The 26,024-nt window shown below is 56.0% G+C and overlaps 9 protein-coding genes across 9 annotated transcripts; 6 read left to right on the forward strand and 3 right to left on the reverse strand.

Moving 5' to 3' along the window:
• Positions 1-105: 105 nt before the first annotated feature.
• On the forward strand, positions 106-1,001 carry BKA78DRAFT_296754 (short chain dehydrogenase/reductase family protein; the record flags this gene model as incomplete). Its single annotated transcript, XM_066886660.1, has 3 exons — positions 106-135; positions 170-732; positions 782-1,001. The coding sequence occupies 3 exons, from the start codon at positions 106-108 to the stop codon at positions 999-1,001; spliced, it is 813 nt and encodes a 270-aa protein (XP_066743787.1).
• Positions 1,002-1,852: 851 nt separating this feature from the next.
• On the forward strand, positions 1,853-2,408 carry BKA78DRAFT_353942 (Mss4-like protein; the record flags this gene model as incomplete). The annotated part of the gene is made up of 2 exons (XM_066891638.1): positions 1,853-1,921; positions 2,055-2,408. 2 exons carry the CDS (start codon positions 1,853-1,855, stop codon positions 2,406-2,408), a joined length of 423 nt encoding a protein of 140 aa, XP_066743788.1.
• Positions 2,409-2,599: 191 nt separating this feature from the next.
• Positions 2,600-6,413, reverse strand: BKA78DRAFT_284307 (uncharacterized protein). Its single transcript, XM_066885687.1, has 3 exons — positions 6,188-6,413; positions 3,548-6,129; positions 2,600-3,499 (listed from the first exon to the last, which is right to left on the reverse strand). Exons 1-3 carry the CDS (start codon positions 6,339-6,341, stop codon positions 2,690-2,692), a joined length of 3,546 nt encoding a protein of 1,181 aa, XP_066743789.1. The 5' UTR covers positions 6,342-6,413; the 3' UTR covers positions 2,600-2,689.
• Positions 6,414-6,676: 263 nt separating this feature from the next.
• BKA78DRAFT_252589 (CASP C terminal-domain-containing protein) lies at positions 6,677-9,071 on the forward strand (the record flags this gene model as incomplete). The annotated part of the gene is made up of 4 exons (XM_066884750.1): positions 6,677-6,779; positions 6,837-7,004; positions 7,052-7,905; positions 7,950-9,071. 4 exons carry the CDS (start codon positions 6,677-6,679, stop codon positions 9,069-9,071), a joined length of 2,247 nt encoding a protein of 748 aa, XP_066743790.1.
• A 2,172-nt stretch (positions 9,072-11,243) lies between these two features.
• BKA78DRAFT_353945 (uncharacterized protein) lies at positions 11,244-12,131 on the forward strand (the record flags this gene model as incomplete). The annotated part of the gene is made up of 2 exons (XM_066891639.1): positions 11,244-11,466; positions 11,521-12,131. The coding sequence occupies 2 exons, from the start codon at positions 11,244-11,246 to the stop codon at positions 12,129-12,131; spliced, it is 834 nt and encodes a 277-aa protein (XP_066743791.1).
• Positions 12,132-14,163: 2,032 nt separating this feature from the next.
• On the reverse strand, positions 14,164-16,011 carry BKA78DRAFT_353946 (aspartic peptidase domain-containing protein; the record flags this gene model as incomplete). The annotated part of the gene is made up of 3 exons (XM_066891640.1): positions 14,164-15,364; positions 15,611-15,625; positions 15,686-16,011. 3 exons carry the CDS (start codon positions 16,009-16,011, stop codon positions 14,164-14,166), a joined length of 1,542 nt encoding a protein of 513 aa, XP_066743792.1.
• A 1,072-nt stretch (positions 16,012-17,083) lies between these two features.
• Positions 17,084-17,833, forward strand: BKA78DRAFT_296760 (uncharacterized protein; the record flags this gene model as incomplete). Its single annotated transcript, XM_066886661.1, has 1 exon — positions 17,084-17,833. One exon carries the CDS (start codon positions 17,084-17,086, stop codon positions 17,831-17,833), a length of 750 nt encoding a protein of 249 aa, XP_066743793.1.
• A 1,666-nt stretch (positions 17,834-19,499) lies between these two features.
• BKA78DRAFT_252255 (P-loop containing nucleoside triphosphate hydrolase protein) lies at positions 19,500-21,785 on the reverse strand (the record flags this gene model as incomplete). Its single annotated transcript, XM_066884718.1, has 3 exons — positions 19,500-20,087; positions 20,274-21,391; positions 21,440-21,785. The coding sequence occupies 3 exons, from the start codon at positions 21,783-21,785 to the stop codon at positions 19,500-19,502; spliced, it is 2,052 nt and encodes a 683-aa protein (XP_066743794.1).
• A 45-nt stretch (positions 21,786-21,830) lies between these two features.
• Positions 21,831-23,914, forward strand: BKA78DRAFT_156992 (glycosyltransferase family 4 protein). Its single transcript, XM_066883036.1, has 5 exons — positions 21,831-22,081; positions 22,129-22,160; positions 22,210-22,244; positions 22,293-22,681; positions 22,731-23,914. Exons 1-5 carry the CDS (start codon positions 22,065-22,067, stop codon positions 23,791-23,793), a joined length of 1,536 nt encoding a protein of 511 aa, XP_066743795.1. The 5' UTR covers positions 21,831-22,064; the 3' UTR covers positions 23,794-23,914.
• Positions 23,915-26,024: the final 2,110 nt, after the last annotated feature.

Genomic DNA, 26,024 nt, shown 5'->3' on the forward strand with positions numbered 1-26,024 from the left:
TCACTCCCCGAGAGCCTCGGTTGACTTCCCCAGATTAATAACTATCCTTCATGGCTTTGATAAAGAAGCCATGTAAGACTTCCCCTTGACCATCATTTGTGCAAGATGGATTCCGCAAGTCTCTTCGACGTCAAGGTAGACCCGTTTTGCATGCCAACTACCTCCCCAGCTAACTTGTCGAAAGGGCAAAGTCGTTCTCGTCACAGGCGGGGCTAAAGGAATTGGCCGCATGATATCCGAGGGATATGTCACCAACGGAGCCAAAGTGTACATCTCCAGCAGGGACGCCAAAGCGTGCGATGCCGCCGTTGCAGAGCTGAACAAGGCCGGCCAAAAGAGCGGAGGCACGGCTCACGCCATCCCCGCCGACTTCTACAAGGAGTCGGACTGCAAAAAGCTCGCTGAAGAGCTCAGCAAAAGGGAGAAGAAGCTGCATGTTCTCGTCAACAACTCGGGTTCCAACTGGGGAGCGCCGTACGAGCAGTATCCCGATTCGGCTTGGACCAGAGTCCTGACTTTGAACCTTCAACGTGTTTTTACCATTACTCAATTGGTCACTCCTCTTCTGGAGGCTGCAGCTGTCGAGGGCGACCCAGCTCGCATTATCAACATTGGGTCCATTGACGGACTCAAGGTGCCCGCGCTAGAAACCTTTGCGTACTCCAGCAGCAAGGCCGGTCTCCACCATCTCAGCCGTGTGCTGGCGCATCACTTGGGACAGAGGAACATCACGTACGTTCCTAGACCCTCACTAATTGTCCCGCCACTGACTAATATGTAGATCGAATACCCTTGCATGTGGCCCTTTTGAGTCCAAGATGATGGCAGCTACTCTGAAGAAGTTCAAGGACGAAATCGAAAGCTCCATACCGCTCCACCGCATCGGGAAGCCGGAAGACGTTGCTGGTGCCTGTCTCTTTCTGTCTAGCAAGGCCGGGAGCTACGTGAATGGCGCTACTATTTCATTGGATGGTGGTAGCACCATAAAGGCAAAGATGTGAACTCGAACCTGTCCAGAGGGATCATGCACTGTATGTCTCCGAATTCGTCCCCGAGTGCTGCCAGATGTAGTCAAAAATTATGTGTTGGCGATGAGAGCATGTCTTGAGCTTGGTCCAGCATGTGACTACCAATGCAAGAATCAGTGAACGAAGCAAGACCAACTCCCCACTGCTCGCTGGAAAAACAAGCCGGACGAACAGATTCTCTCCGGCGCATCTGCATCACTCCGGTCATAAAATTGAAACAAAGTAACAGTCTTGACGACTAACAACGCGTGCCTGGCCCACGGACAAAATCATGTACATGCTTCTCCGTGAGGACTTCCGGCCAACTTAGACAAATTCGCAGCGGGGACGGTGGCTCCGAGCGCCTGCTACAAGACGGCGTCCGAGTCGATCTTGCTTGAAACTGGACTGATCAACTCATCCTATCGTCTAGCCACGCGGAAAGTAAGATCAAACCCAAAAGCCCAAGACACCAGCGCCAGATGTGCATTGGATAAGAGTATCCAGAGACCCAAAAAGGGAGGTGAAGTCGAAATAAGACGTTCAAGGATTTGCAGGACAGGACGAAGGAATTGGAATGGCGTTCAGCTGTCACCCCCGCACTCGCAGCGGACCCTCGCGACGGACAAAGTCGCGCGGAAGTTTAGCGGACGATACGGAACCGTACTCGCTCGACCAACGACGGGAGCGAGACATGGCGTGAAGGGAAGAATCGGCCGAGCCCTGCCTCCCCGCTTAAGAGCAGAACGGCCCCCACAATACCAGCAGAGTTCCCCATCATCTCTCCCCCTTCTCAATTGAAAACACAGAAGCAATTGAACAAACATATACACTACCTTGCCAATATGACGGTCACCGGCGGATGCTCCTGCGGCAACATCAAGTACTCGTTTGACGGCGAGCCGAATGCTGCGGTAAGCTCTCATGTCTCTGCCCAATTGCCCCCCGCACCAGTCTCGGGACGGACCGCAGACGGTGCCCAGTGGCTGCTTACCACACCCACATGCTCCATCACTAACAAGCCATGCTCTTTTGGCTGGGACGCAGGCCTTCTGCCACTGCAACGCGTGCCGGCGCAGCACCAACAGTACCTACAGCCACAACCTGATGATCCCGGAAGACGCATTCAAGCTGGCTTCGGGCACGCCCAAGACGTGGCAGCGCGTCGGCGAGAGCGGAGGAAAGGTGACGAACCACTTTTGCCCCGACTGCGGCACCCTGTGCTACGTCAAGGGCGACATGCTGGCCGGCACCACGCTCGTCAAGGCCGGCACCCTCGACGACTTGTCTCTCGTTGAGAACAACGAGAAGTACAAGCCCGGTGTTGAGCTGTACGCCAAGCGCAAGTTTGCCTGGCTGCCCGATCTTCCCGGCGTCCACAAGGTCGAGGGCATGTCGTGAGGAACAGATGGATGGATGGATCGGTTGATGGGATGGCAGGAGATGTGCGGTTGCGGGGGTCTGCCAATTTATATGCGCTGCGCTTAGGAAGACATCAAGGTGCTGACATGCACGCCTGACCGTCTGACAGTCTTTTGCTTCGCGAATCACAGCTCAGTCGATGTAGCACTGCAGAATCCGATCTTTGACACCCATCTTGTCCCTCTTACGATAAAGTGGCTGCATATGTGACCTGATTACAAAATACAGGGGTATCATCATGCTTGCTCCGTGCGATCCGTCTAACTGACCTGCTGGCCACCCGCACCATCACTGATTATCCGCGGTCCCACGCTCTCCATCTTCTCAATGACCTCGACGCTGGTGCTCAGGTTGGTTGCTCCACTCAACGCACGCGCCACGCTCGTCTCGTTCTTCTCCCGGACCAGCCGCCTGAACGCGTTGATCAGGAACCCGGAGAATATGTCAATCGACCAATCGTCTGGGATCACGCCCAGCACCTGCTGCACATCGAACCAGCCGCCAAAGCGCTCGAGGAGCTCGCCCGTCCGCTCGATCCGATCGGAAATATCCTCGATGCGCAGGAACTCGTGGAGCAGGTAGCCAAAAAGGTGCGCCTGCTCTTCGTGGGATGGCAGCGCAGATGTCGACATGCCGCCCGTGGTGGGGCGGTAGATTGAAGAACCGCCGAGTAGGCAGTAGCTGATTGCCGTGTCAAAGTCCCCAAGCCCGTGTGTGAGTAGGCGGATGGCGTGCTCATGGCGGCCCTGGCGTCCGTTCAGGATAATCATTTCAGGTACCAGCTCACGTTCAAAGGGGGCGAGCCGGGTCAGAATCTCGTCCACTCTGTACGAAGACGCAGCATCCTGGCCAGTCCCGAGCAGCTGAAGCAGCCTCAGACGGCTGTGCCACCACTCAGCATCAAAGGAATTCTCTGTGATGAATTGACGGTAGGTGGGCTTGGGTGCTCGAAGCGCACGGTACGTTTCGTAAGTCTGGAGCAGCGTTTCCTTGGCTTCCGGCGACGTTTGAAGTTTTTCTACCACAATATCGAGATAGAACGATATGAGGTGATTCGCATATTGCGTTTGCTGTTTTTGTCAGCTCATGTTATATCAGCGGAGAGCTTCTCGACTCACCTTTTTGCCATAGACGAGATACTCAAGGTACTCCTTGACGGCGCCTGGTGCCCGCGATTTGAGCAAATCAACAGCCTCGTCGTAACGAAATCTGACACGGCTGTTCTCGTCTGCAAACACTTGAACACCCAACTTGGGATTGCGGTTGGCCAGCCACGTTCCATACTCTTCAACAATAGATCGATCTCGGATCCTTCCAAGGTATTTGCGGAATTCCATCTCCGCATCGGGGAAATCGTCGCCCTTGTTCGTTCCTGTGTCCATGATACGCCTCCATGTCGCGAGGACGTTGCCGGCCTGCTTGCGACTTTGATACAAGCGACTGAGGACGTACAGCCGACTATACTCCTCCAGGAGCTGGATGGCTCGGTCCCAACAATCGACACCGTTGTCGACGAGTGAATTCAGTTCAGCGCGCAGCGACCCAGCCGTCGCTGGGCCAGGCGGACTGCATGTGTCCAGGACTAGCAGGACGTGAAGCAGGGCGGCATCCACAGTTAAGAAGACCTCTTTCTCATCGGAGACACTGCCGAAGCCCTTCTTCTTTCTCCATCTCAGCAAGTAGCGCTTAACTAGTTGTAGGAGAGCGTTTGTGAGGGGTGAGGTCGGATCTAGGGACATGTTTGCCAGGTCTTCTCGCAAAAGGAAGCCCTCGACAACGTTCTGAATGCCTCCTTGTATCCAGATGCCTGCTTTTCCTTGTAAAACCTCGTCTCTAAGGAGTGGCAGTAGAGCCAAGATGATTCGGGGGTCGACTTCACCCTGCTTCAATGCCTCCTCCGTTCTGCTTCTGCTCAAATCGTCGACGGCGATTCCGGAATTAGTTTGAATGATGAGATCCATGACAAGGAGCAAAGACGCCTTCTGTCGGATGTAATTGAATCCAAGATATTCTGCCTCTGTACGCGGTTCAAGACCTCGCATGCTGTTGAGCAAAAATTCAACGTCCTGGCGCCTCGGACTGACGACGTCGCTTTCGGGACTTGAATTTTGGGCCAGTCTAAGTTTTGCGTCGAGTTGCGCGATGAGCGGATTTCTGACCACCCACCACACTTCGTTGTCGTTCCAAAGCATGTTGCGAGTTTTGAACCGACAAAGACTGCTCGTAAACGCACTTTCGTCCTTTGCCCTGGCATCCTCGGCGTCCTGGTCAACTTGTCCACTCTGCGATCCTGTCGAGTCCCTCGTCCTCAAGTGCAGTCGACGAGGGGAGAGCACGTCGCTAATCTCAGTCAAACTCACTTCGCTCTCCGTAGTCACAGTCCGGATCCCAAGCGATTGCGTGCTGTGGGTAGGTTGTGGAGAATCGTCTGTGGTGGCACTGGGAAGCGCTCCTAAGTTAAGCCATTCCCTTGACGCAGCATTCTCCCCTGGATCTAAGTCCCAGCGTTGAATTTCGACACCGCTGGATATCCCTGCTTCAGTCCGGCGCTTGATCACTGCCAGGACGAAGCCCTCTTCAGGGACATCGCCGCTACTGATTGAGCTACTAATGGACATGGCTGGATCAATTCCAAAGCCATCCGTGATCAGCGCCTCAGGGTAAGTCTCAAATTCAAGCGTGCCGCGGACTACATCGCCGTCGAGATTAACAAACATGCCAACTCCTGGCTCCTCTGGTGTTGTGCCAGTTGTGAGGAGAAACTCGGTAGGGGTCGGAGACAGGACGTGCGGTCTTAGAGGGGTTATTGGCTTCCTTTCGGCCGGGGGAGATGGCTGTCGCGCTTCAGGGACCTCTGGCGGGACCGGCGGAAGAGTCTTGTCTGCAGCTGCCGCACCCTCGGACGGTGGGCTGGTAGTTCGCGGAGGAGGGGTCTGTGCCGGGCTGGGAGTGAACGATCTAGTCATCATGTCTGGTGTGTCGAATCCGTGCCTGGTGCTCTTTGGTGGCCTTGGGCTTGGGCTGACAAGTCTTGTTGGATCGGACGGTCCAGGGCTCTCCACAGACTCTTGGACGACTGCGCTGCTAGCAGAAACACTCCTGGATATCCCAGGTTGCGTGATTGAAATGTCTTCGGACGCTCCGCCGACATGAGCAGTGGCCTCCTCATCCAGTGAAGATATTGGAAAGAGAGGAATCTTTTGCTGATGAACAACGTCAAGAAGAGCATACGAGTGCGCGTCCGCTACGCAGGCGAAGCCATCTCGGCGAGATGTGGACAGACAGCCTCCAAACTCGATATTCCGTATTCTCCGCGGCTCTTCTCCAATGCGAACCAACTGCATGCGGGTTCGCAGGCACATCATTACAACAACCCCCAGCTCCGAGTCATTTTCTTGCGCGCCATTGAGATCTACTCCACCAACCCACAGGCAGCTAATCGGCTTTTGGGAAGCAAACGCCGGGGACAGCTCGGGGAGAGAGTAAAAGGTCAGCGCATTGTTGCAGATGACGCACGCCTTGTTGACCTTGGGAAGTATGAGTATTTGCTGCACGCCGGTGCCCGCATTTTGTGTATAGCCTGGTTGGAGTCTTGATGCGATGATGAAGCTCGGCTGCCCGAACGGATCGCTGGGCTCGGGTGGTATGAGGACGAAGTGCAGGATCTCAGCTGCAGAGGTGCCAATGTACAGGTTGTCATCTACACGATGGTCAGCTTCTCGAAGCTCGGAGGCATGCCGTGGGCCATCATCACTTACTCCAGAACTCGGCGCAAGTAATCTTGATATCCTTGTGGTTTCCCTCAGCGGAGAGCGGTATGTCGGAGAGGACCTTGCGCAAAGTATACGATCCAGTTTGTGTGAGGTTGCTCCGCCGCTCGCGCAGGCTTCCGGAGCTCGCTGAAGCTTCCATAGCTTGCGATCATGGCAATTGACGTCGCCAGGCAGGTCCGAGCGCTCCAAGCCTCATGGTGGGTTGGTGATGATGTTGGGTCGTTCCTTGGTCCGCGGGGCGTGCCGCCGGCTGGGGTTCCGCAACTGACGCGGCTCGCCTCCGCGACTTGACACCTCTCTCCAATCTACACCTACACTCCCAGCATTCACCCTGCGCCCACTCCATGCACCCCAAGAGACGACACTGAAGCTACACCGACGGCCACTCTCCAGTCCAGTTTCCGAACCCTCGCGACCATCTCGCCCGCATTCGCCATGGCCGAAGCCAGCGATCCTAGCTCCAACACCTCGAACATGACGGAAAATGGTCACGACACTGCGCGTCCGAGTCAGGAAGAGACAGAGGGTGCAGAGACAAATGAAAACAACTTTCAAAAGGCCATAGCTGCTTGGCGAAGTATGAGACTTGCGATTTGACCACAGGCATGGGCAGCTGCTTATTGATTGCACCCAGATGTCAACCTCGCAGATCTTATGCCCATCCTCGACACTGCAGCCTCCGATCTTGTTGAACATCAACGCGACGCTCTTACGCAGCGAAAAGACTTGGCCCAGAAGACCAAGGACTTTCGAAAGCTTGACGACGCGAGCAAGCTGGCAGAAACCAAGGGTCTCCTCAAAGGTATGGCCTCAGGAATGCGCTGACGCTTCGCACATTGACTTTTGTAGCCTACCAGAATTTCATCGACGTCTTGACAAACCAATCAAAGTCCATATCCGCTGCGTTCTTCCAAGCATACACCCCTCTCTCCGAGGCACCAGACCCTTACCCCCTTCTCGAGGCATCGGTGGATTCGATTGTCACCGCAGAGGAAACGGTGCCGAAACTTACGGAAGAAAACCAGCGCCTTCAAAAGACCGTCGCCCAACTCACAACCCAGCTGGAGGAAACTGAGAAGAGGTATGAGGAGGAGCTGGGTGCGCGAAGAAAGGTTGAAGAGAGCCGGGATGCCAAGATCAAGGAGGTCGAGGCCTCTTGGTCGGCAGTATTAGGTGAAAAGCAAAACAACTGGGAGGCAAAGGAGAAGGCTTTGGAAGAGAAGGTGGAAAACCAGGATCGGCTGCTCAAGGAGCTAAAGGCAAGCTACGAGGTCTCTCAAAGACTAGGCAAGGGAGAAGAAGAGGATGACAAGACGACGGGAGGTGCCACAGCTGCGGAATTGGAGATTGTCAGCTCCGAGTTGGACAGGGCTAACCAACGTTTGGCTGAGGTTGAGGCCAGGAATGAGCAGCTCCGGCTTGAACTGGCTCAGTCAACCTCCAACGCAAACAGCCTCCAAGCCTCGGTCAAGGTCGAAGATGACCCTGCGTTCAGGAGATTACAGTCTGAAAATTCGTCCCTGCTCAGGAAGCTCGAGGCCGCGCGGTTTGAAAAAGACTCGGAGAGAAGAAAGATCGAGACAGAGACAAGAACATTGGAGAGAGAGATTGAATCTCTCAAGAAGGACCGCGATGCGCTGCGAGAAAAGGTCAATAGCTGGGGAGACTATGACAATGTGAAGCGCGAACTGGAGGTTCTCAAGGTAAGCTTGCAATTTGGGATTACCACAGCTTCTAACAGGCGCAGTCTATCGAATTTGCGACAGGGGACGACGACGACGCAGAATTAGCCGAAGACACCACAGCCGGAGGTGAAAAGGGCGCGAAGGGCAAGGGCGAAACTTTGGAGCAGCTGTTGTTGGCTCGCAACAAGAAGTTGAGCAACGAGTTGACTGTGCTCCGAGTTTCGCATCAAGATTTACAGACGCGTTTGGAGCAGTTGCAAGAAGAGCTGTCAAATTCCAACATGGAATTAGAAAAGTCCCAAAAGCTCGCTCAGACGCTGGAGAATGATCTGTTGAGGGTACAGCAGGAAGCGTCGAATGCGTTCGACTCCTCAGCCATGTCTGTGGCAGGGACATACACTTCAAGATATCAGAAATCTTCGTATGGTGGCCGGGGAGGCCGTTCGTCACCAACATCATCCATCATATCTGGCTTCGATCCTCGAGGAGGTCCTGGAGGGCTTGATCCTGCGAGAGCAGGGGAGCCCGTTGGCGGCGGGTCTGGCATTTTGCCCATGGTCACAGCGCAGCGTGACCGCTTCAAAAAGAAGAATGCTGAGCTTGAGAACGAGCTTCAAAAGACGCAAAAGATGGTGTCGTCGCTCCGGTCCGAGATTGCATCGTTGCAAAAGGACAACCTGCAGCTTTATGAGAAGACTCGCTACGTCTCGACCTACAACAGGGGCCACAACGCCTCTGGGACCTCGGCGTATTCGTCGAGCACAAATCCGTCAACAATTCAAATGGGAGATGGACCTTTGGATCGATACCGGTCAGCGTACGAGCAAAACATTTCGCCCTTTGCAGCGTTTAGGGGTCGGGAATCAGCGCGGGCTTTCAAGCGCATGAGCCTGCCAGAGCGCTTGGTTTTTAGAGTCACCAAAATGGTACTCGCGACTCGCACGAGCCGAAACCTGTTTGCGGCCTACTGCTTTGGCTTGCACCTCATGGTCTTTTGGATGTTGCTCTCAGGGACCGGCTCCGTGGCAGAAGAAACAATCAGCCTGAGCAATACCAACAGTGGTTCGGCGGCAGCAGCGGCTGGAGGCGGAGCTGCGGCTTTGAATGGAGGAAAAGGTGGGCCACTAGCAGCTGCTGGGGATAGCGACAGCAGTTGGCATCAAGAAGGCTTCCAGGACACGTAAACGTCCTCACGAAGAGAGGTCATGCGCTTGGATCTAGCGTGCCTTGACGGATACCAAAAAGCAGATGACCATGTCTGCAGTCGATGGTGTTTCATTCGACACCATTCTGGAAAGACGGGCGTGGGTTCTGGCGGCTACTGGCACTGTATAGACTGGCATGAGGCATGGTTTTGATTTCCGAAACGGAAGATGCCTAGAAACCCATCCCAGCTTGGAGAAAAAGCCGGAGAGTCGAGCGAGGTATGTACCTATATGGAACTTTCCCACCGCATACGGAGACGAGCATTGGGCCATTCGGGGTGGCGTTTGTGTTGAGTAAGTTTGGCTCACGCGGGACCATGGTGGTAGATCATACATGCCAACCCCGCAGATTCGTTTCATTGCCTGCAATCGTTCTGTGGAGGTCAACTTGATGCATCGTTGAGTTCGAGAGACTGTCCGCGCCGTCAGATGGTTGAACAAGCCAAGATTTTACTCTCGTTTCCGGATTTTACTCATCACATGGCAGGATTGACAGCAATTGTCCGTAATTTGGAGTAAGAGCGGGGAATTGGCTCAGCAGGCAAAGCTGACGAGTGTTGGTGGCTTCCAACTCAGAGGTCATGGCGGTGCCCACCTTCAAAAAGCCTAGCTTATGCCGCGTTGGCGAATAGTACGCAGTCCATTTTCGACACTGCTCACTTTTACCAAATTCATCTTACCCGCATCCACATAATTCGAGCCACCCTACTCATCACATCATGATCCTAAGGAATAACAATTTTCTCCGGCTTCGCTTGAGGCGCCTTGGACACGCGGCCGCTTGCTATGCGCAGCACTTTGCGGCGTTCTGACCCGGACGACCTCAAATGCAAATTTACCAGACAGGCATTCTCCACCCCGGCGCCAAACACCACATCTTGCGCGCCCTCGGCTTGCCACGATCCAGTCGATATGGACCGGCATAGAGGGACTGAAACGTACTGGATCCAAAGTCTCCGGGCAGTAGCCAATCCCACCCTTGTCTGCAGCCAGCTCACCACCACCCCTCTGCCCTGCCGAACGCGAAGCCATTAATTACCTGCATCGGGGAGGCACCAAACGCCAGGGACCGCAAATAGCTGCACAAGTCGAATGACTTACGTGCTCAAATCTCGCCGCTTATGGTCCTGTGCAGCGTCGGCGCTTACCTGCAGTCGGTCTGCGCGCTCTGATTGGCCGGTTGCTCACTTCGTTGTCGACTGCCCCCGACCTGTCATGCTGGCAAGCTGTCGTACAGGCGGCTCTTTGGCATGGACATGGGACCTGGAAAAGGCAGTTGTGGTGCTCGGCAAGGACTCTGGGAAAAGAGGGATGGCTGGGTGGTTGGTCGCTCACGGTCGACTCGCGGATCACAACACTGGTGCTTCACGAAGCACTAGCACCACCACTGGTAATTGCAATTTGGACACCAATCCAGGAACCGTGGTACGGCTAAGATTTGGCAGTCGTTGTCAGCGCGCACAGCCGAGCGGACAGCCAGCGCAAGCCGCACTCTGACTGCTCCGAATCCTGCATCAGAAGGCTCACGCGAGGAGCAGAGCAAAAAATAAGTGCGGGGATTCTTTTTCATTTTCCCCTCGACTTCCGACGACATCAGACAGCGCCTCCAAAACTGATCTCTGGAACCAAAATAGACATGTGGAGCAAGCAAAGAAAGCTTGGCCGGGGTTGCGCAAGGGTATGCAGTTGCTGGGGCTTCCCGAGCGGCTCTGGGTGCAACGGGCAGGCCCGCCGCAGCCAATCACCACGCCCAGAGTATTTTGAGCGACCAGATAGCCGCTCACGACAGGCATTGCGGACCCTGTCGGCGGTCGACTACACGGCTACAGTCCACTCGACTCGCGTTGCACCGGCGGGTCTGGCGAACAACCACCGCATTGCATATAAGGAAATGGAGAGCTCCTGGCCAGACACTCTTGCTTGCTCGCCCTACTATCAATCCACTCTACCTCAACACCACACCTTTCGCCGTTGACACTTGACAGTCCAGCGTGCTCGCTGCTTGCCTGTTTGGGAGTTTTCTTCTCGTTTAATTTTTCTTGAGGGCCTTGAAGGCAGTCAGACATTGGAGTGAGCTTTAGGTTTGATATCCAGCTCGGAGTCCGTTCTTCTTCGACCATCCACCTTTCGCAAACGACATTCAACTTCACGATGCATTTTTCTCCCGTAATAGTCTTCTTCGCGGCCCTCGCCCCGTCATGCATCCTCGCGGCGCCAACCAAGACGACCGATTTCCAACGGCGGACCAACGCCAGGAGAGCCCCGAGCTCGTCGTCGTCCTCCCTGTCGGACGACACTTTCGACATTAGCGCACTCTCGCAAATCTGGCAACAGGCCAGCAGCTGCGACATTAGCAGCGTGACCATGCCTCTCTGTATGTATTCCAACGAAGCAGATCTCAACACGAGACGAGACTAACACTGCGTAGCCGACGCATCATCACCAACGTCCCTCCCCTCGCCCTCGTCCGGGCTCGTCCTCTCGCACGTCGCCGTTGGCCGCGGCACGCAAAACTACACCTGCAGCGGGCTGGCGGCGACCGAGACTCCCAAGGCCGTCGGTGCCGTCGCGACGCTCTTCAACGCAACGTGCGCGGCGGCCAACAGCCCATCACTGCTCTACGACACGCCGGCGATAGCGCTGCAGTACGACATTCCGACAGCGGCGTCGGCGCTCGAGGCGTACTCGATCCTGCTCTCGGGGCACCACTACTTCACCAACACGACGACGCCCTTCTTCAACCTCGACACGGCCGACCACACGTGGGGCGTCATGGCGGGCAAGAAGGAGGCGTCGGTCAAGGCGCCGTCGACGGGCGCGGGCGCCGCCGCCGTTAAGAAGCTCGCGGACGACGGCGTCGATGGCACCGAGAATGGCAGCTGTGCCTGGCTGCAGCTCGCCGCCCTCGACGAGCCCGGCCTCGCGTGGAAGGAGGTCTACCGGCTGAACACGGCGGGCGGCAACGCGCCCGACACGTGCGAGGGCATTGACGGCGACTTTGAGGTGCAGTATGCGGCGACGTATTGGTTTTGGAGCTAGGCGGACGCACGCAGACGTGTGTGAGCGGTGATGGTTGCTTTTTGCACCCCTTTTCTCTGTCTGTTTTACACCTTTTCTGTTCTTCACTGCTCATCATCATCATCATTGTCGGACGGCGTCTTTGGAAGATTTCTCTTTGCCCCTTTTGTCCGTCGCTTACACGACCGAAACGGCGTCCAGGTGCAAAAGTCCTGGTGCTCGGCTTGGCTTGGTTCAGCCATGATCTTTTCTTGCCCTTCGTAGTTAGATACCTTTTAAGTCTCGAGAGAGTTGTTTTGCCATTGCATTTTGGCCCTTTTTCAATTCTTCTCAGCATGTGTCTGCTTTGATCGTGGTGCAATCCCCTTGTTTGGCAGAGGCGGAAAAGTCAGGAAAGTGTCGTTCGCCAAAGACTTCGCTCTATCGGCGACTTGGATACTTCAGTCAGCCACTCGACCCGTCCATCACCTTCAGCCAGACGTCCGACTGGCGAGAGGCGAAACCCATCGAGTTGGACAAGCTTCCAACATGAAGTCTTTGCTGCCAACCCAATATCCTGCTTCCCCCCTCACCCCTCCATACCCTTCTCAAACCACATGGCGCGTCCCTACGCGGAAGAACGAGACGAGACGAGACGACAGACCCCCCAGCACCCATACGGCCACTGTCAAATCTACGCATGCGCTTCCATCCGCCGGGTCTCTGCTTCCAACGGCATCGCCCCTGACTGGCACCTCCGGCGGCAAAAGAAGCACGCACCAATCGAGACTGAATGCGCGCGTGGGGGTTGAGTGGTTTTGTATGCTGGGGCTCTGTCTTGCTGTGGTATGCCCTGTCTTGCTCTGTCCTGCTCTGCTCTGCTCTGCGCTGCCCCGTCCTGCTCTGCGCCACACCCACGGCGCACACAGATAGACGCCAAACATGAGGTATCAGCCAAGCTTAGCAGGGGTAGGACGGGGCGTGACGGGACGGGGTGGGGGAAAGACGCAGATAGACAGACAGACAGACAGTGCCGTCGAGTCGACGCTTGAGAACGGGGACGGGGAAGGAGATGAAGAACACCTTCCTGACCGCCTACCTCCCATCTGCCTACCTACCTACCTACCTACCTACCTACCCACTGCACACTCAATTCGCACGTAAAAAGAGAAAAAGATACTCATCCATCGATCCATTCTATCAACGCCACGGCCAGGCGCCCACAGCTCGGCAGTCCATCAACGCAGGAGAGAGACACAGGACGACCAACAGACGAGGAGGATTCAGAGACTACGGACGACTTGGGTATTAGGCGATAGGTAACAGATTTATACCCATGTGCCAGATCTATCAATCTATCGAGAGAGAGAAAGAGAGCAAAAAAGGAGGACAGGGGAGGGACACAATCGCGACAAACGCCACCAACAACCTCCACAGAAAAGAGAGAGAAATACAGGGCTACCTCAGTCAACCATCATGGCACTATGTAGGTCAATTACTGCAAACGAGGAGAAAGAAAGAGAACCCGAAAGGCCAACGCCATCAATTAATGCCCTCCCTTCGTTAACCACAACCCATATGCTCTGACTGACTACATGTGTAATATGCCGCACAACTACAAGCGCAACCAGCCGAATGATGCGAATTGAAACACAAGAATGTACTTACTTACTGTACCGTACATTGGTCAGTCTATCTACATGTGGATGGCGGAAAGATTGTCGATCAGAAGAAGAACGGGATGCGGAGTGGAAACCACAGCAGACGTTGAGGAGGAAACGCGAAAGCTACATAGTCGACCGTCCATGTCTCTGGCTATATTTTGCCGTTCCCGTGAGAAAATAACGCTTTGCTTGCTTGCTTGCTGCAGAAGACGACGCAACGCAATGCTTCGAATGAGAAAAAAACGGGAAGATCTAGCTAACCCCCGTACCCGTACCATATATGCAGAAACACGCACACACACACTTGCCCAGCCAGCCGACGTCTCTTAAATGCCCGACGATATGCAGCGAAAAAGAAAAGGTTGAGACGAAATCACACAGCCAGCCCCCTTTGATCTACCACCACCTGCTTAGAAGCCGCCGGCCTGGGCAGCAGCCAATGCCTCGTTGAAGGCCTGGTTGGCCGCCTCTTGGCTGAAGCCACTGCTGCTGCTGCTGCTACCGCTGGACTGCGACTCGGAGAAGCCGGAGCCCTGGGAGGAGGAAGAACCGGAAGAGCCGCCGCCGAACGAGGGGAAGCCCGAGGGGAGGCCCGAGGGGAAGATGCCGGAGCCGCCGAAGCCGCCGCCGGAGCCGGTCGAAGCGGGCGAGGGCGTGGGCGTGGGGCTGGTGGCAGCGGGAGCCGACGCGGAGCTGCTGCCCTTGGTCTGGCTAGATGCGGTGCCGTTGGACGAAGAAGAAGAAGTGGAGCTCTGCTGGGCCCAGCCGAGGCGCGGGGTGCTCTGCGTCTTGTCGAAGACGACGTACTGGCTCTTGAGGAAGATGTCGCCGACGATGGACAGGCCGATGGACGAGCTGCTCTGGATGCCGCCGTAGCAGTTGTTGCCGTCGACCTTGGCGTAGTTGATGTAGTTGCCCGGCACGGTGCGCTTGGCGCCGCCCAGCGACAGCGAAAAGTCGGGCAGGTCGGTGGAGCACGCAAACGTGTAGCCGGCTTGCTGCTCGTCGTAGCTGGCGCCGTCGACCTTGGCGTAGTAGGCGTCGACAATCTCGTCGGGGAGGTAGACGAGCGTGGTGCCCGTGTCGGCAATGGCCGAAAAGGAGCTGCCCGTCACGGAGCCGTCGCCAACGGCGTATCCATCAGCAGTGAAGCCCCAGTAGCCCTCGGAGCTGTCGACGTCGATGTAGGCAATTTCACCCGTGTACTTGGACTGGTCAATGTAGCCAAAGTCGTAGGTGCCGGCCTCGCCCTTCTTCAGGGTGACGGCAAACAGCTTCTTGGCGAGCTGGTCGGCGACGGTGTCGAAAAAGGTGTTTTGGGCCTGTGGCGAGACGGTGTTGATGCTGCTAAAGGCAAGGCCGAGCAGACCATCGTTGTCCGTGTCCGAGGTAAAGGACGACGAGACGGAGGTGGCGGCCTCGACAGCCTGGGAGGTGGCCGTAACGCCGCCAACGACGACCTTGTCGGCGTAGACGTTTCCAGCGGCACCGGAGCCGTCGCCGTAGGAAATGTCCCACGAGTAGCCGTTCTTCTTGGTTGCAGAGCTGGAGGGCTTGTAGATTGCGTGGCCCGTCTGCTCGCTTGATGTCATTTGGCTGGAAAAGACCCAGCTGCGGCATGTTAGCATCAAGTCGGACGGCAATTGCGTGGGAGCCAAAAACAATCGTCGGGTGGGTGCAGCGAGTGGCGGCAGCGCCATGCAGCTGAAACTAGGGGCGCGTGGCCCCAGCGCAGCGGCTCGCAGGGTGAAACGTCGCGTCGCGTCATCCAGGCACCGCAGCCACCCTGTCTGCCGCCGCCAACCCTGACCCTGACCCTGACAATAGTCTAAAAAGTCGAGAACGAAAAACACTTACAGGTCGGCGGATCCACTGCAGCACACGCATTAGTGAGGAATTCTTTTGTTTGTCTTAGACGACGGCGGCACTTACGTGTCAAAGTCCAGCTGCAGCTCGGTGCCACCCACGTTGACCGGGCAGAGGTACAACGAGTCCATGTTGTCCTCGGGCGTGGCCTCGACGGATCCAGTCGTAGCGGCGGCGGCGGCGCTGACGGCGGCATTGACGACGGATGGAACCGACACGCCAAACTTCTTGTACGCCTTTGCAACCTGGGCCGGCCCGTTCTTGGTGTAGGTTCCACGCTGAACTTGGCGGAACGAGTACGTGTCGCGCTTTTGGAATTCGTGACGGGCAACTGGGCTGGCCAGCGAGGTGCCGACGAGAGCCACCAGGGCTGCTGTCGAGTAGGAGGGCATCTTGGGTTGTTGTAAAAGAAAGGCGGACCGGTGGTTGGCGTTTGGTGATGCGCCCCTGGAGTTGATTGACAAGGACGATGGGAAAACTCCAAAGCAAACAATGGGGAGGACCGACTTTTTAAGGACCTGCGACCATCAGGGTGAGTGTTGGTTGCTGCATGGAGAAATTGACGCACAAACCCCGAGGGATCGACGAGATCCACCTCTTGCTGCAGAGTCGTCTGCCACTCCAAAACCGACACCTCCACAGCCTAGCGTCGACGTGCACATACCCGCCGGCCTCCCGCTCTGCTAGCCAGTTTGCCTGCTGCCATGCATCTTCTTCCTGCTTGTGCTGCCGTCGGCCGGCCCGTCACTCCATCCCAGACACTTCACTTTGGATGCGCTCCATGCTCTGGCCACCCCAAGGCCCTCGCCCGACACAAAACAACATATTCGGCCTCTGAGTCTTGGCCCTGGTCGCTATCGAGACGAAGCACGAGAGCAGCGAAACAGCTGCCTCTTTGAAACAGCACGGCTCCACGCGTGGGATGGCGTCGGACATTAGCACCAGCTGATCCATCCCAGATGCTGCCCATGCGCCTGATTGGTCCCTCTGAACCGCCATCTTTATATTGTCAAAAGAAGCCGTCGAAACAGGGGCTCGATGATGCCCTCATTTCTCCTGCTCGGCCTCGCTCCCGAGCCAACCTTGACAGATGCACACGGATAGCACCCGCCAGCCCATTCCGTCCATCGATAGGTAAACACAACATGACATGGCGGTGACGGGCGCACCAGCCGAAGCTCGCAGGGTCCTGAGCCAGTGAGCCTCCGTCCGGGGCGCACCATGCCATGTGCCAGCCCGGGGAGTGGCCAAGGCCATGACGATGTCGGTGTTTGCTCCAGCTCAAAAAGGACGACTCCATACCTGGGGCCACGGGGGCCATGGAAGGCGGCTGTGAAGAAGTCGATGCTCCAGTGAAGGAGTAGACGAACTCAACATCGCCTAGGTGGGATATCCTGGACCGTCAGACAAGACCCGCTCGCAGTGGACCAACGGGCGGCCAGCAGAAAGTGACTCGCAGCCATCATGTCCAACAAGCGGCCAATGGACGGCGGGCAGGCCGTGAGAGCAGCGCGTGCGGTTCGGGACGGCGGCAAGCACCTCAGCAATTGGCGCCGGAGAAATTTGGGCGTGAGAGATTCAGGGACCAAACAGCTACCACGTAGCCATGTACATCACCCGTCGCCGAGCCATGGCCAGCGCATGGAGATGGAGCTTGCATGTGTTGCCAAGTCCGTATCTTCTACTCGGTATGGGCTGTACAACGAGTGGCGACGAGTCAATGGCGCCATCCATCTCAGACCGCTCGAGGCGGCGGCGACGGCGGCATCAATTCGGCGCATGCCAATCAGGCAGGCCACATCTTCTTCTCAGAGGGTACAGATACAGCAGCCGGCCGTCTGTCCTGTCGTGTGTGCTGGCGGTGGGCGGAGGGTTGCGGCGCTTGGCCGGGTTTGTCAGGTCGTTAACGACGTTGTCGACAGAGGTTGGGATGTCGAGACGAGCCGACGCCGTGATTCGACGGCCGCCTTTGGCTCTGGGTTATGTCGATCTTCCGCAACCTTGCTACTCAGGGGGAACAAGTTACTACTAGGCCAACCGTCTGCTTGGCATCAAAAGACCAACGTCTGTCTGTCGCGGCGGATCGGGCAGGTCGCGACGTCGTCGGAAATGGGCTCTGATGAGTGGTCGTGGCAGCAGAGCGAATGGCAGTGGTTGTTCACTCCAAAAGCGGACGTGCTCGACCCAAAACGGGCAGCGTCCTCAGCAGCCTGAACCCACCGCCGTGTCTTGGCTTGCATAATCGCCAAGAGCTTCCTTTAACCACACACCAGACGCCGGCCGCCCCCGAGCACAGCAGCAACAGCAGCGCAGCCCACACTCTGGTACGCAGTCTTCTTTGCACTGTACCGAGCCAGCTTGAGCCACGGCGAGCACAACAGCCAGCAGCGCATCGGCAATGGCATGCTGTGCCAGGAGAATGCCTGCATCCGCACCATCAACCCTGCAAACGACACCAGGACACCAGCCCAGGTATCCCAGGATCCCAGATAAGCATATACGAAGCGCGGGAGGCCGCAACGGTCGTGGCTTGCAAGTGGCCTCCCTTAAACGCACTCGTCGATGCAATTTTTCGTTGCTTTTTCCTCGTCTCTTGGACGCCTTCCTTTCCAGAACGTCGGGCCCCTCCTGGATGCCGACTCCGACTGGCTGGCGTGCAGAGGCCTTGTTGCACCGCCGTTGCTGCTGTCGTGATTTCTTTGGGACTTGACCTTCGGGGCACGCGACGGCGAGCTAGCGGACGGACGGACAGAGATGCGAGCTGGACCGGTGGACTTTTGATGCCGATGTTGTTTTTGTGTCACATGCATTCACCTCAACTCTAGGGACGTCAGGGACGCTGGGCTGCCGTCTCCGCAATGGTGTTGCGGATGCAGATTCTGGCTGTGACGTAGGTAACGTATGTAGTTATGTGGTTGGACGGCAACATGCTTTGTACTCATTCTCCATTCTGTCGTCTCTCTCCTCTTCTCCCGTCGTCTCGTCTCATCTCGTCTCGTCCTCTCTCTCAATCACTCATCACCACCCCCCTACCCTAGTTTCCTACCACCACAAGGAATCTGTGGCCAGTAGCACCTCAGCTACCTAGTCGTCTGCAAGGCACCGCCGCAACAATCCCGCAAGGCCTAACCTACCCACCTACCTCATCAGTCGTCATCCCTATCCACATGCCACCCACCCTCATCATCCACAATACAGCATCGGCCGGGCATTATTCATTCGGCCGCCGCCCGCCATTATTGCTACTCAGGTCCCGTCTTCCCCGTCAGCCCTAATGCCTCGACTGCCTGGGTGGACCCAGCCCGCGAGCCAGTGGTGTGCGTCATACCCAACGGGCGGCGATGAAGGGCCCGGGTGGTATCAGTAGCGGCGTCACGGAGCGGTTGTCTAGGTACATGACCCATCTCTTTGGATGCAGATACCAGATAGCGTGCATCAATCGGAGCCCGGAGGTGGATCATTGAGTGATACGTATGTACCTAGCTGATAGGAGTGAAGTAGGGAGGTGATGGGAGGGAAGGAGGGAGTTGATGGGGGTGGGGGAGTGTAGCTGGGGTAGGTATGTAGGTTGTGGACCGTTTGTCTGTGTAGATTGCCTGCCTTGTGTGGCAGTGGATGCGAGCTGTTGTTTATGGGACGGGAGGAGATTGGTCTGGTATCTAGGTAGGCTGTCGGAGTAGGAAGGTTGGATATACCTACATACCTACCCACGCTCGAATTAGGATGAGCTGCAGCCTGTTCATTTGGCTGCGTGCGGCAGGCCGAGGTGCCGATGGGAGTCTAGGTATCTTATACGACGGGCACTTGGACACGTATGATAGCAGCAAGACGGGCAGATGCCTGAAGTAATGTTCTTCGATTCGAAATTCGCTGCTCGACTCTACTCTCCCGCCCCCCTGACCTCAGCCCCCAGCCTAGCCAGCGCTTGCTCATACCTCTCGACCGCGTCCTGACTGACGGCGTCCTCCAACTTCATGCGCTCGACCTTGGCGCCGTCGCTCCTCCGGACGGCCTCGCCGCGCGCAACCACGTTCCAGAACCAGCCGGCCTCGCTGCGCGTAAACAGCGTCCAGGCGGTGCCGTCGTTGCCCGCGCGCGCCGTGCGCCCCACGCGGTGCACGTAGCTCGTCACGCTGGTCGCCATGTCGTAGTTGACAATGTGCGCCAGGTGCCGCAGGTCCAGCCCGCGCGACGCCCGGTCCGACGCGATGAGGATGCGCAGCTTGCCGGCGCTGAAGGCGCGCAGCAGCTTGCGCGACGAGGAAGAGGTCGAAGATTTGGTCAGTGTGCCGGTTACGGCGGCGTATGGGGGATGGAGCAGGCCGAGGAGGCGGGAGAGACGGTTAGCGTTTTCGTTGTTGTGTGTGAAGATGAGGACGTTGGAGACGGGTTCTACAGATGTTGGTGCTGTTGCTGTGGGACGCTTTTCTCCAGCCGACTCTCCTCCAAGGGTATCTGAGCTCGCGGACTGTGCGTCCGATTCTGAATCAGAGTCGCTCGAGGACGAGTCCGACTCCTCTTCTGAAGATGCCGAGGTATCGTCCGACTCTTCGTCCGACGACGACTCGGTATCTGTTGACGAGGCGCTCTCCGAGTCGTCGGGGCTAGTATCAGACTTGGAGTCCTCGTCCATCTGCTCACCGTAACTTGGCACTGCTGCATCGGGCAAGTCTGGAAGAATCCTGGTCTGGAGAAGACGGAGGAGGAACAAGGGCTTTCGGCTGCCGTCGCCGACAGGGATTGCACATTCGTACAGCGAATCGGGAAGCTCAAAGACGTCCCCGTCGACTCGGCCTCCTGCAGACTCGGCTCCTTCCACAACGACCAGCTTTGGCCTCCGCAGCCGGAGCGCTTCGAGTTTGCTCAAATCCCTCGTCATTGTGGCACTCAGAATGACCTTTCTAACGTTGCGCTTTTGCGGAAGGTACCGCAGGTGGGATATGATTCGCTCTCTTGGACTCATTTGATCGGGCGTCTTTTGTACTTCCAAGGAATTCATCACCGTCTCGGCCCAATCCTGGAAGCTCTGATCGAGCAGACGGTCCGCTTCGTCAATGACGAGCCAATCGACATTGTTTAGACTGAAACCCTTGGTGTGGTGCAAGTGCTCGACGAGCCGACCCGGGGTGCAGATAAGAATGTCGACCTTTGACTCGTACTGCGGCACATGACCTGGGAGGACATCGAGAATATCCTCGCAGTCGTCGTCTTCCGCTGCCCAACCGTCCGCCAGACGTCGTTTGGCCCTATCTCGCAACTCTGCCGAAGCTATCGAGTCGTACCTCCTTCCCTTTTTGACGAGCATGTCTTGTTCCACACCAAAAGCATGACTGCCCATGGCGGTACCAATCTTAAGGCCGCTGCCAACGGCACAAAGCTCGGCTGCCTCCCGTGCTTGGACTACCAGCTCTCGCGTGGGGACCACAACAACTCCGCGTAGCTGTGTGACGACCCGATGGCGCATGCTTTCAATCATTGGGAGAAGATAGGCTAGCGTCTTGCCGGAGCCCGTGGCGGCAGAGACACAAACATCGGCCACGTCAGGAGGCCCTCCGGGTAGGAGGAGGGGCAACACGGCAGACTGCACTGCAAATGCTTCGTGGTATCCCTTGCTTTTCAGGTGCTTGATGAGCTTTGGATCTATGCGGAGTTCCTCGAATGGCTTGCGACTGCTCGTCGAAGCAGTGATTGGCTGCGCTAGCCAGGACGGAAGGGAGGAGAATTCGGGTTTATACGGCGCTTCGGGTACGGGTTCAGGTTGGGGGATGGGTCCTAGGTCTAAATGAAATTGTCAACATGGCTGGCGTGATGCCAATGGACGTGTCGACTTGCCGTGCAGCTCTGGCTCGTCGGCCGGCTCCTCTTCCTTGGGCTTTTCTCTCGCAGCGGCTACCGAAGCAATCTGCGTAGACTTTTCGAATTTTGACAGCACAGACTTGTGTTTCTTTGATTTTGCGTCATCGTCGGTCGTGGCATCCTGGGGCTCTACGCGCTTGCGCTTCTTTGCGCGCTTGGGTTCTTTTTCTTTCTTGGTCTCTGGACTCGGAGGAGCCGCACCCTCTTCGACGCGTGGTTCCTGGTGTTCTGGCTCTCGGAGTGGCAGTTCAGGAGCGCTCTCTTTTTGCGCTTTCGGAGGGACGTAGCGCGCGTAAAACTGGCCAGGCATTGTTAGTGTCGCAAGTGGATGTAGACTGGCGGAGAGTCGCGGTCCGCGTAAATTCATCTGAGCTGCCGGCAGAATCGATACCGCCTAGTCACCGCCTGGCTTCGCGGGAGCTTTCCGTGCTGCCGACGCGCATTCCCAACAAGGAAGCTTCCACGTCCGTCCAGACTGGCGCTTCTCGAGGTTGACCCTTTCCGAGGGCGTTGCTCCAATTGGACCTGCGATGCATTGGCTGACACCACGCTCTCCTGTTACGAGCAGTAACGGAAGAAGGCGATCAAGATGCCGTACAATATTGCGTAAGGTCTCAGGAATGCGAGATGCGGCGCGCGCTTACACATTGCAGGATGATTAGCGATTTCTTTTATCCCCAACCTGGTTGGTATTGAAGCATGAAGCCTGGAAACCGAGACTGACGTACTCTTAGGTGGTGTGGAAAGTCACATATACCAGCTCTCAACAGTAGGAACCCAATGCGCATCCAGGGTGAAATACGCTGACCTGCCATAGAAACTCATAGATCGCGGGCACAAAGTCATCATCATTACCCACGCGCACGAGGGTCGCAAAGGAATCCGCTATCTTACCAACGGCCTCAAGGTCTATCACGTCCCCTTCTTCGTCATCTACCGCGAGTCGACGTTTCCGACAGTCTTCTCATTCTTCCCCATCTTTCGCAACATCATCATTCGGGAGAGGATTGAGATTGTACATGGCCATGCCAGCCTTAGTAGTCTCTGCCACGAGGCCATTCTACATGCGCGCACAATGGGACTGCGGACCGTCTTTACGGACCACTCGCTGTTTGGGTTTGCGGACGCGGCTAGCATCCTTACCAACAAACTCCTGAAGTTTACGCTCAGCGATGTGGACCATGTCATTTGCGTCAGTCATACATGGTGAGCATCCGCTGCACTCCTACTCCAGGACGCCGCTGACTTTGAATAGCAAGGAGAACACTGTCCTGCGCGCTTCGCTTGACCCTTTAATGGTGTCTGTCATCCCAAATGCAGTTGTCGCGGAAAACTTTCGGCCTGGAGAACGAGCTTCGCAGACCATTGGCCCGCATGATGTCATCACAATCGTAGTCATTTCACGGCTATTCTACAACAAGGGGACAGACTTGCTGATTGCGGCTATCCCTCGAATCTTGTCTGCCCACCCCAACGTCAAATTCATCATTGCCGGATCAGGTCCAAAAGCCATTGACCTTGAGCAAATGCTCGAAAGAAACGTGCTGCAAGATCGCGTGGAGCTCTTGGGACCCGTTAGGCACGAGGAAGTCCGAGACGTCATGGTGCGCGGCCACATTTATCTCCACCCCAGTCTTACCGAGGCGTTTGGCACCGTCATCGTTGAAGCCGCAAGCTGCGGCTTGTACGTTGTATGTACCCGAGTCGGCGGCATTCCAGAGGTACTTCCAGCACACATGACGACATTTGCCAAACCCGAGGAAGACGACCTCGTGGCTGCGACTGGCAAAGCCATTGCAGCACGCCGAGCGAATAAGATTCGCACAGAGCGCTTCCACGAGCAAGTCAAAATGATGTACTCATGGGACGACATTGCCGAGCGCACCGAACGCGTCTACAATGGCATATCCGGCGTGCTTAGCGAAGAGGAGTTCTATGGCTACTCGAGTGGTGGGTGGGGCGCTACGCGTGGCCGGGCAGGCGTGCAAAGCTTCGCCCTTATCGACCGCTTGAAGCGGTACTACGGCTGCGGCATCTGGGCAGGCAAGCTCTTTTGTCTGTGCGTCATCATCGACTACCTGCTCTATGTCATATTAGAGGCTGTTTATCCGCGGGAGAACATCGACCTTGCCCTTGACTGGCCCAAGAAGCTGGCGGCAGCTCAGCAGCAACAACAGACTCAACAGCAGCCACACCAACAGGGGCATCAGCAGCCGCAACAGGAGCTTCATCAGCAGCCTCAGCCTTCCGAGCCGGAACGCAAGAATGTGTCGAGAGCTAGGAGCGCGCGTCACAGGGAGAAGAGGAGAGATGCTTAGCGCTGCATGATTGACCCAGCGAGAGCTCGGCATTGCCTGCACGTTGACATCTCAAACGCGCATGTCCACTCTACCCCCTCTTTCTATCGCATCCAAACACAGATTTCCTTTTTTGTATCAGTCACACTCCCGGATAAGACGGCTGGGCGGCCAGTGGATACCCAGGGCAATAACGGGCGTCGTTGGTGTTTTGTCGTTTGTCTCAATTCGCATATCAGCAGTTGTTAAGCGAGAGGTTCCACATGGGCTCAAAAGCACGGTTGGGGGCGGGGGATATGGAGACTCTCGTCTCGTCTCGTCTTTTGATGAAACAAGTCAAACGTTTGAGATTTTGTTTCGCTGCCCTCCTCCTCCGGCGTCCTCGCTTAGCAATCACGGCGTTGCGATACGTCCAGGACCGCTTGCTCAGTGTCCGTGTGTTGCCGTGTGCTGTGTGCCGTGTTCCGTTTTCTGTAGATCATTCTTCTGGTTGGTGATGCGCAGCAGCCATGTTTGGGAATAAACCATAATAGCCTTTATTTGTATAGGGCACCATACGCCAGCATTGCCTCCCCGTAGTCCGCCATGCACGCTGCAAAAAGGCAGCCCCTACGCCATACTGAAGCATCAGGTACAGATCAATCTCTTACATGTTGAGATGCTTTTCAACGGCCTTTTGCTTTGTACAATACATTTTAGCCTTCCCTGCCAAGAGTAGAACGAGGCAGATGCCTTTGAAGGGGCAAGCCAGTGCTGCATTGCATGTAGGACTTCGAGCCCCTGGGTGAATTCGACTTTTACTTGGTGTTCAGTCGACGTGGACGTGTTGCTTTGTCTGGCTCTCGGAATAGTCGTGTTTGAATCTATCATGAACATTAGAGCGCGCCGTGGCGCCGTTTACTTGCTGCTTTTGGTGGCGGTGGTGGTCGTCACCGTTGTCGTTTTCGTTGCGTGACATAAGGAAGGAAAGGGTTAAAGAAGACGGTGTGCAGTGTCTACTGTTATGCAGCGTTTTGTCTCTTTTTCGACTCTTCCACCGCATTCCATCACATTGCTGTCTTTTTCTTGAAGGTTGGACTTCTCTTCTACTTCTGCTTATGGATATCTACTAGAGCCATTGTTCTCAACAATCCCGCAACACCAAGGCGTCAAATGGAGACGACTGACGAGTGAGGGGTGAAGCGTCAATCTTTCTGCTTTCCTCAATACTTAATCTTCAATCCGATTCTCCGCGGCGTGTGGTCTGCTGTCTGTGTCTTTTCATGGTCTATACCGCCATTCAACTAGCGTCAGCTGGGATATTTTCAGCAACGTAGAAAGCTCTGCCCCAGTCTCCAGTCTCTCTCTACCCATTGGGAATGTCACTATTTCAATCGCCAGTGCCAGACGGTACGGCGCAGCCACCACACCTATGGCCGAGTAGCAGTCATAGTAGTCATCACAGTCTGGCGAGCGCGCATCGAATGGGCCACCGATTTATCTTCTAGCTACTACATATGTTTTCATAGCCAGAGAGACTCGTGCAAAAGTCGGTCGGACAGGGAGAAGAGCTAGCATCTCAAAGAAAAGGGAAAAGGGAGGAAGACGGAAAAAAGCAGTAGCATCTTCGCACACCTACCCCTGGCTCCCGTCCAACCCCCTCGCACAAAGAAAGCGTTTTCATCTGCCTCTTCGTTCGCTCTCGTTTTCTCTCTCCCTCACACGCTGACACCTGCCAGCCGACGGCAAAGAGTTGCGTGCAGGGAATCGACAAGTCGAGGTAGTAGTGAAAGCTACCTTGATTTGCTAGCGGAGCGGGCTTCGATCGTTTTTCTGTTGCGTAGGCTGTTGGGCTTTTGCGCGTCTGTCTGTTGTCATGTAGGCCGCTTGTCCACGTAGATACGCGGGTTGCGGCGGCCGTCCATGGAGTTCGACGCCGTTTCTTCTTGCCACCAGGGTGACGAGTACAAAAACAGAGGGAATGTGAATTTTTTTCCAGTATTTGGAAAGTTGCATTTGCTTCGCCGCTAGCGCAGACATCGGTTCACCCAGTCACGCTGCCCAGTGCACAGATGACGAAAGAGACGGTGGCGTTGAAAGACGTTGTTTATTAGTATCTACAGGTAGATGATGCGTTCCCGGCATCCCTCGTCTCACGACGTTGATGATTAGCAGTCGCGCGCGCGCATGCGTTCGTTTCTCGTAGGTAGTATAAGCTCAATCGGCACATCTGCCCTTCCTTCCGCCTGTCCTTCTGCTGTGTAAGCAGTCTT

The sequence above is a fragment of the Phyllosticta capitalensis genome (genome assembly GCF_038381095.1).
Source record: "Phyllosticta capitalensis strain CBS 128856 chromosome Unknown BKA78scaffold_6, whole genome shotgun sequence".
Classification (NCBI taxonomy): domain Eukaryota; kingdom Fungi; phylum Ascomycota; class Dothideomycetes; order Botryosphaeriales; family Phyllostictaceae; genus Phyllosticta; species Phyllosticta capitalensis.

Bases quoted from the DNA above. Each gene is read 5' to 3' on its own strand.
- BKA78DRAFT_284307 (XM_066885687.1), bottom strand. From the start codon at position 6,341: ATGGAAGCTTCAGCGAGCTCCGGAAGCCTGCGCGAGCGGCGGAGCAAC. The intron at 6,130-6,187 runs GTAAGTGATGAT...ACCATCGTGTAG, and splicing joins TACTTGCGCCGAGTTCTGGA to ATGACAACCTGTACATTGGC. The intron at 3,500-3,547 runs GTGAGTCGAGAA...TGACAAAAACAG, and splicing joins ATCTCGTCTATGGCAAAAAG to CAAACGCAATATGCGAATCA.
- BKA78DRAFT_156992 (XM_066883036.1), top strand. The intron at 22,245-22,292 runs GTAGGAACCCAA...GACCTGCCATAG, and splicing joins ACATATACCAGCTCTCAACA to AAACTCATAGATCGCGGGCA. The intron at 22,682-22,730 runs GTGAGCATCCGC...GACTTTGAATAG, and splicing joins ATTTGCGTCAGTCATACATG to CAAGGAGAACACTGTCCTGC.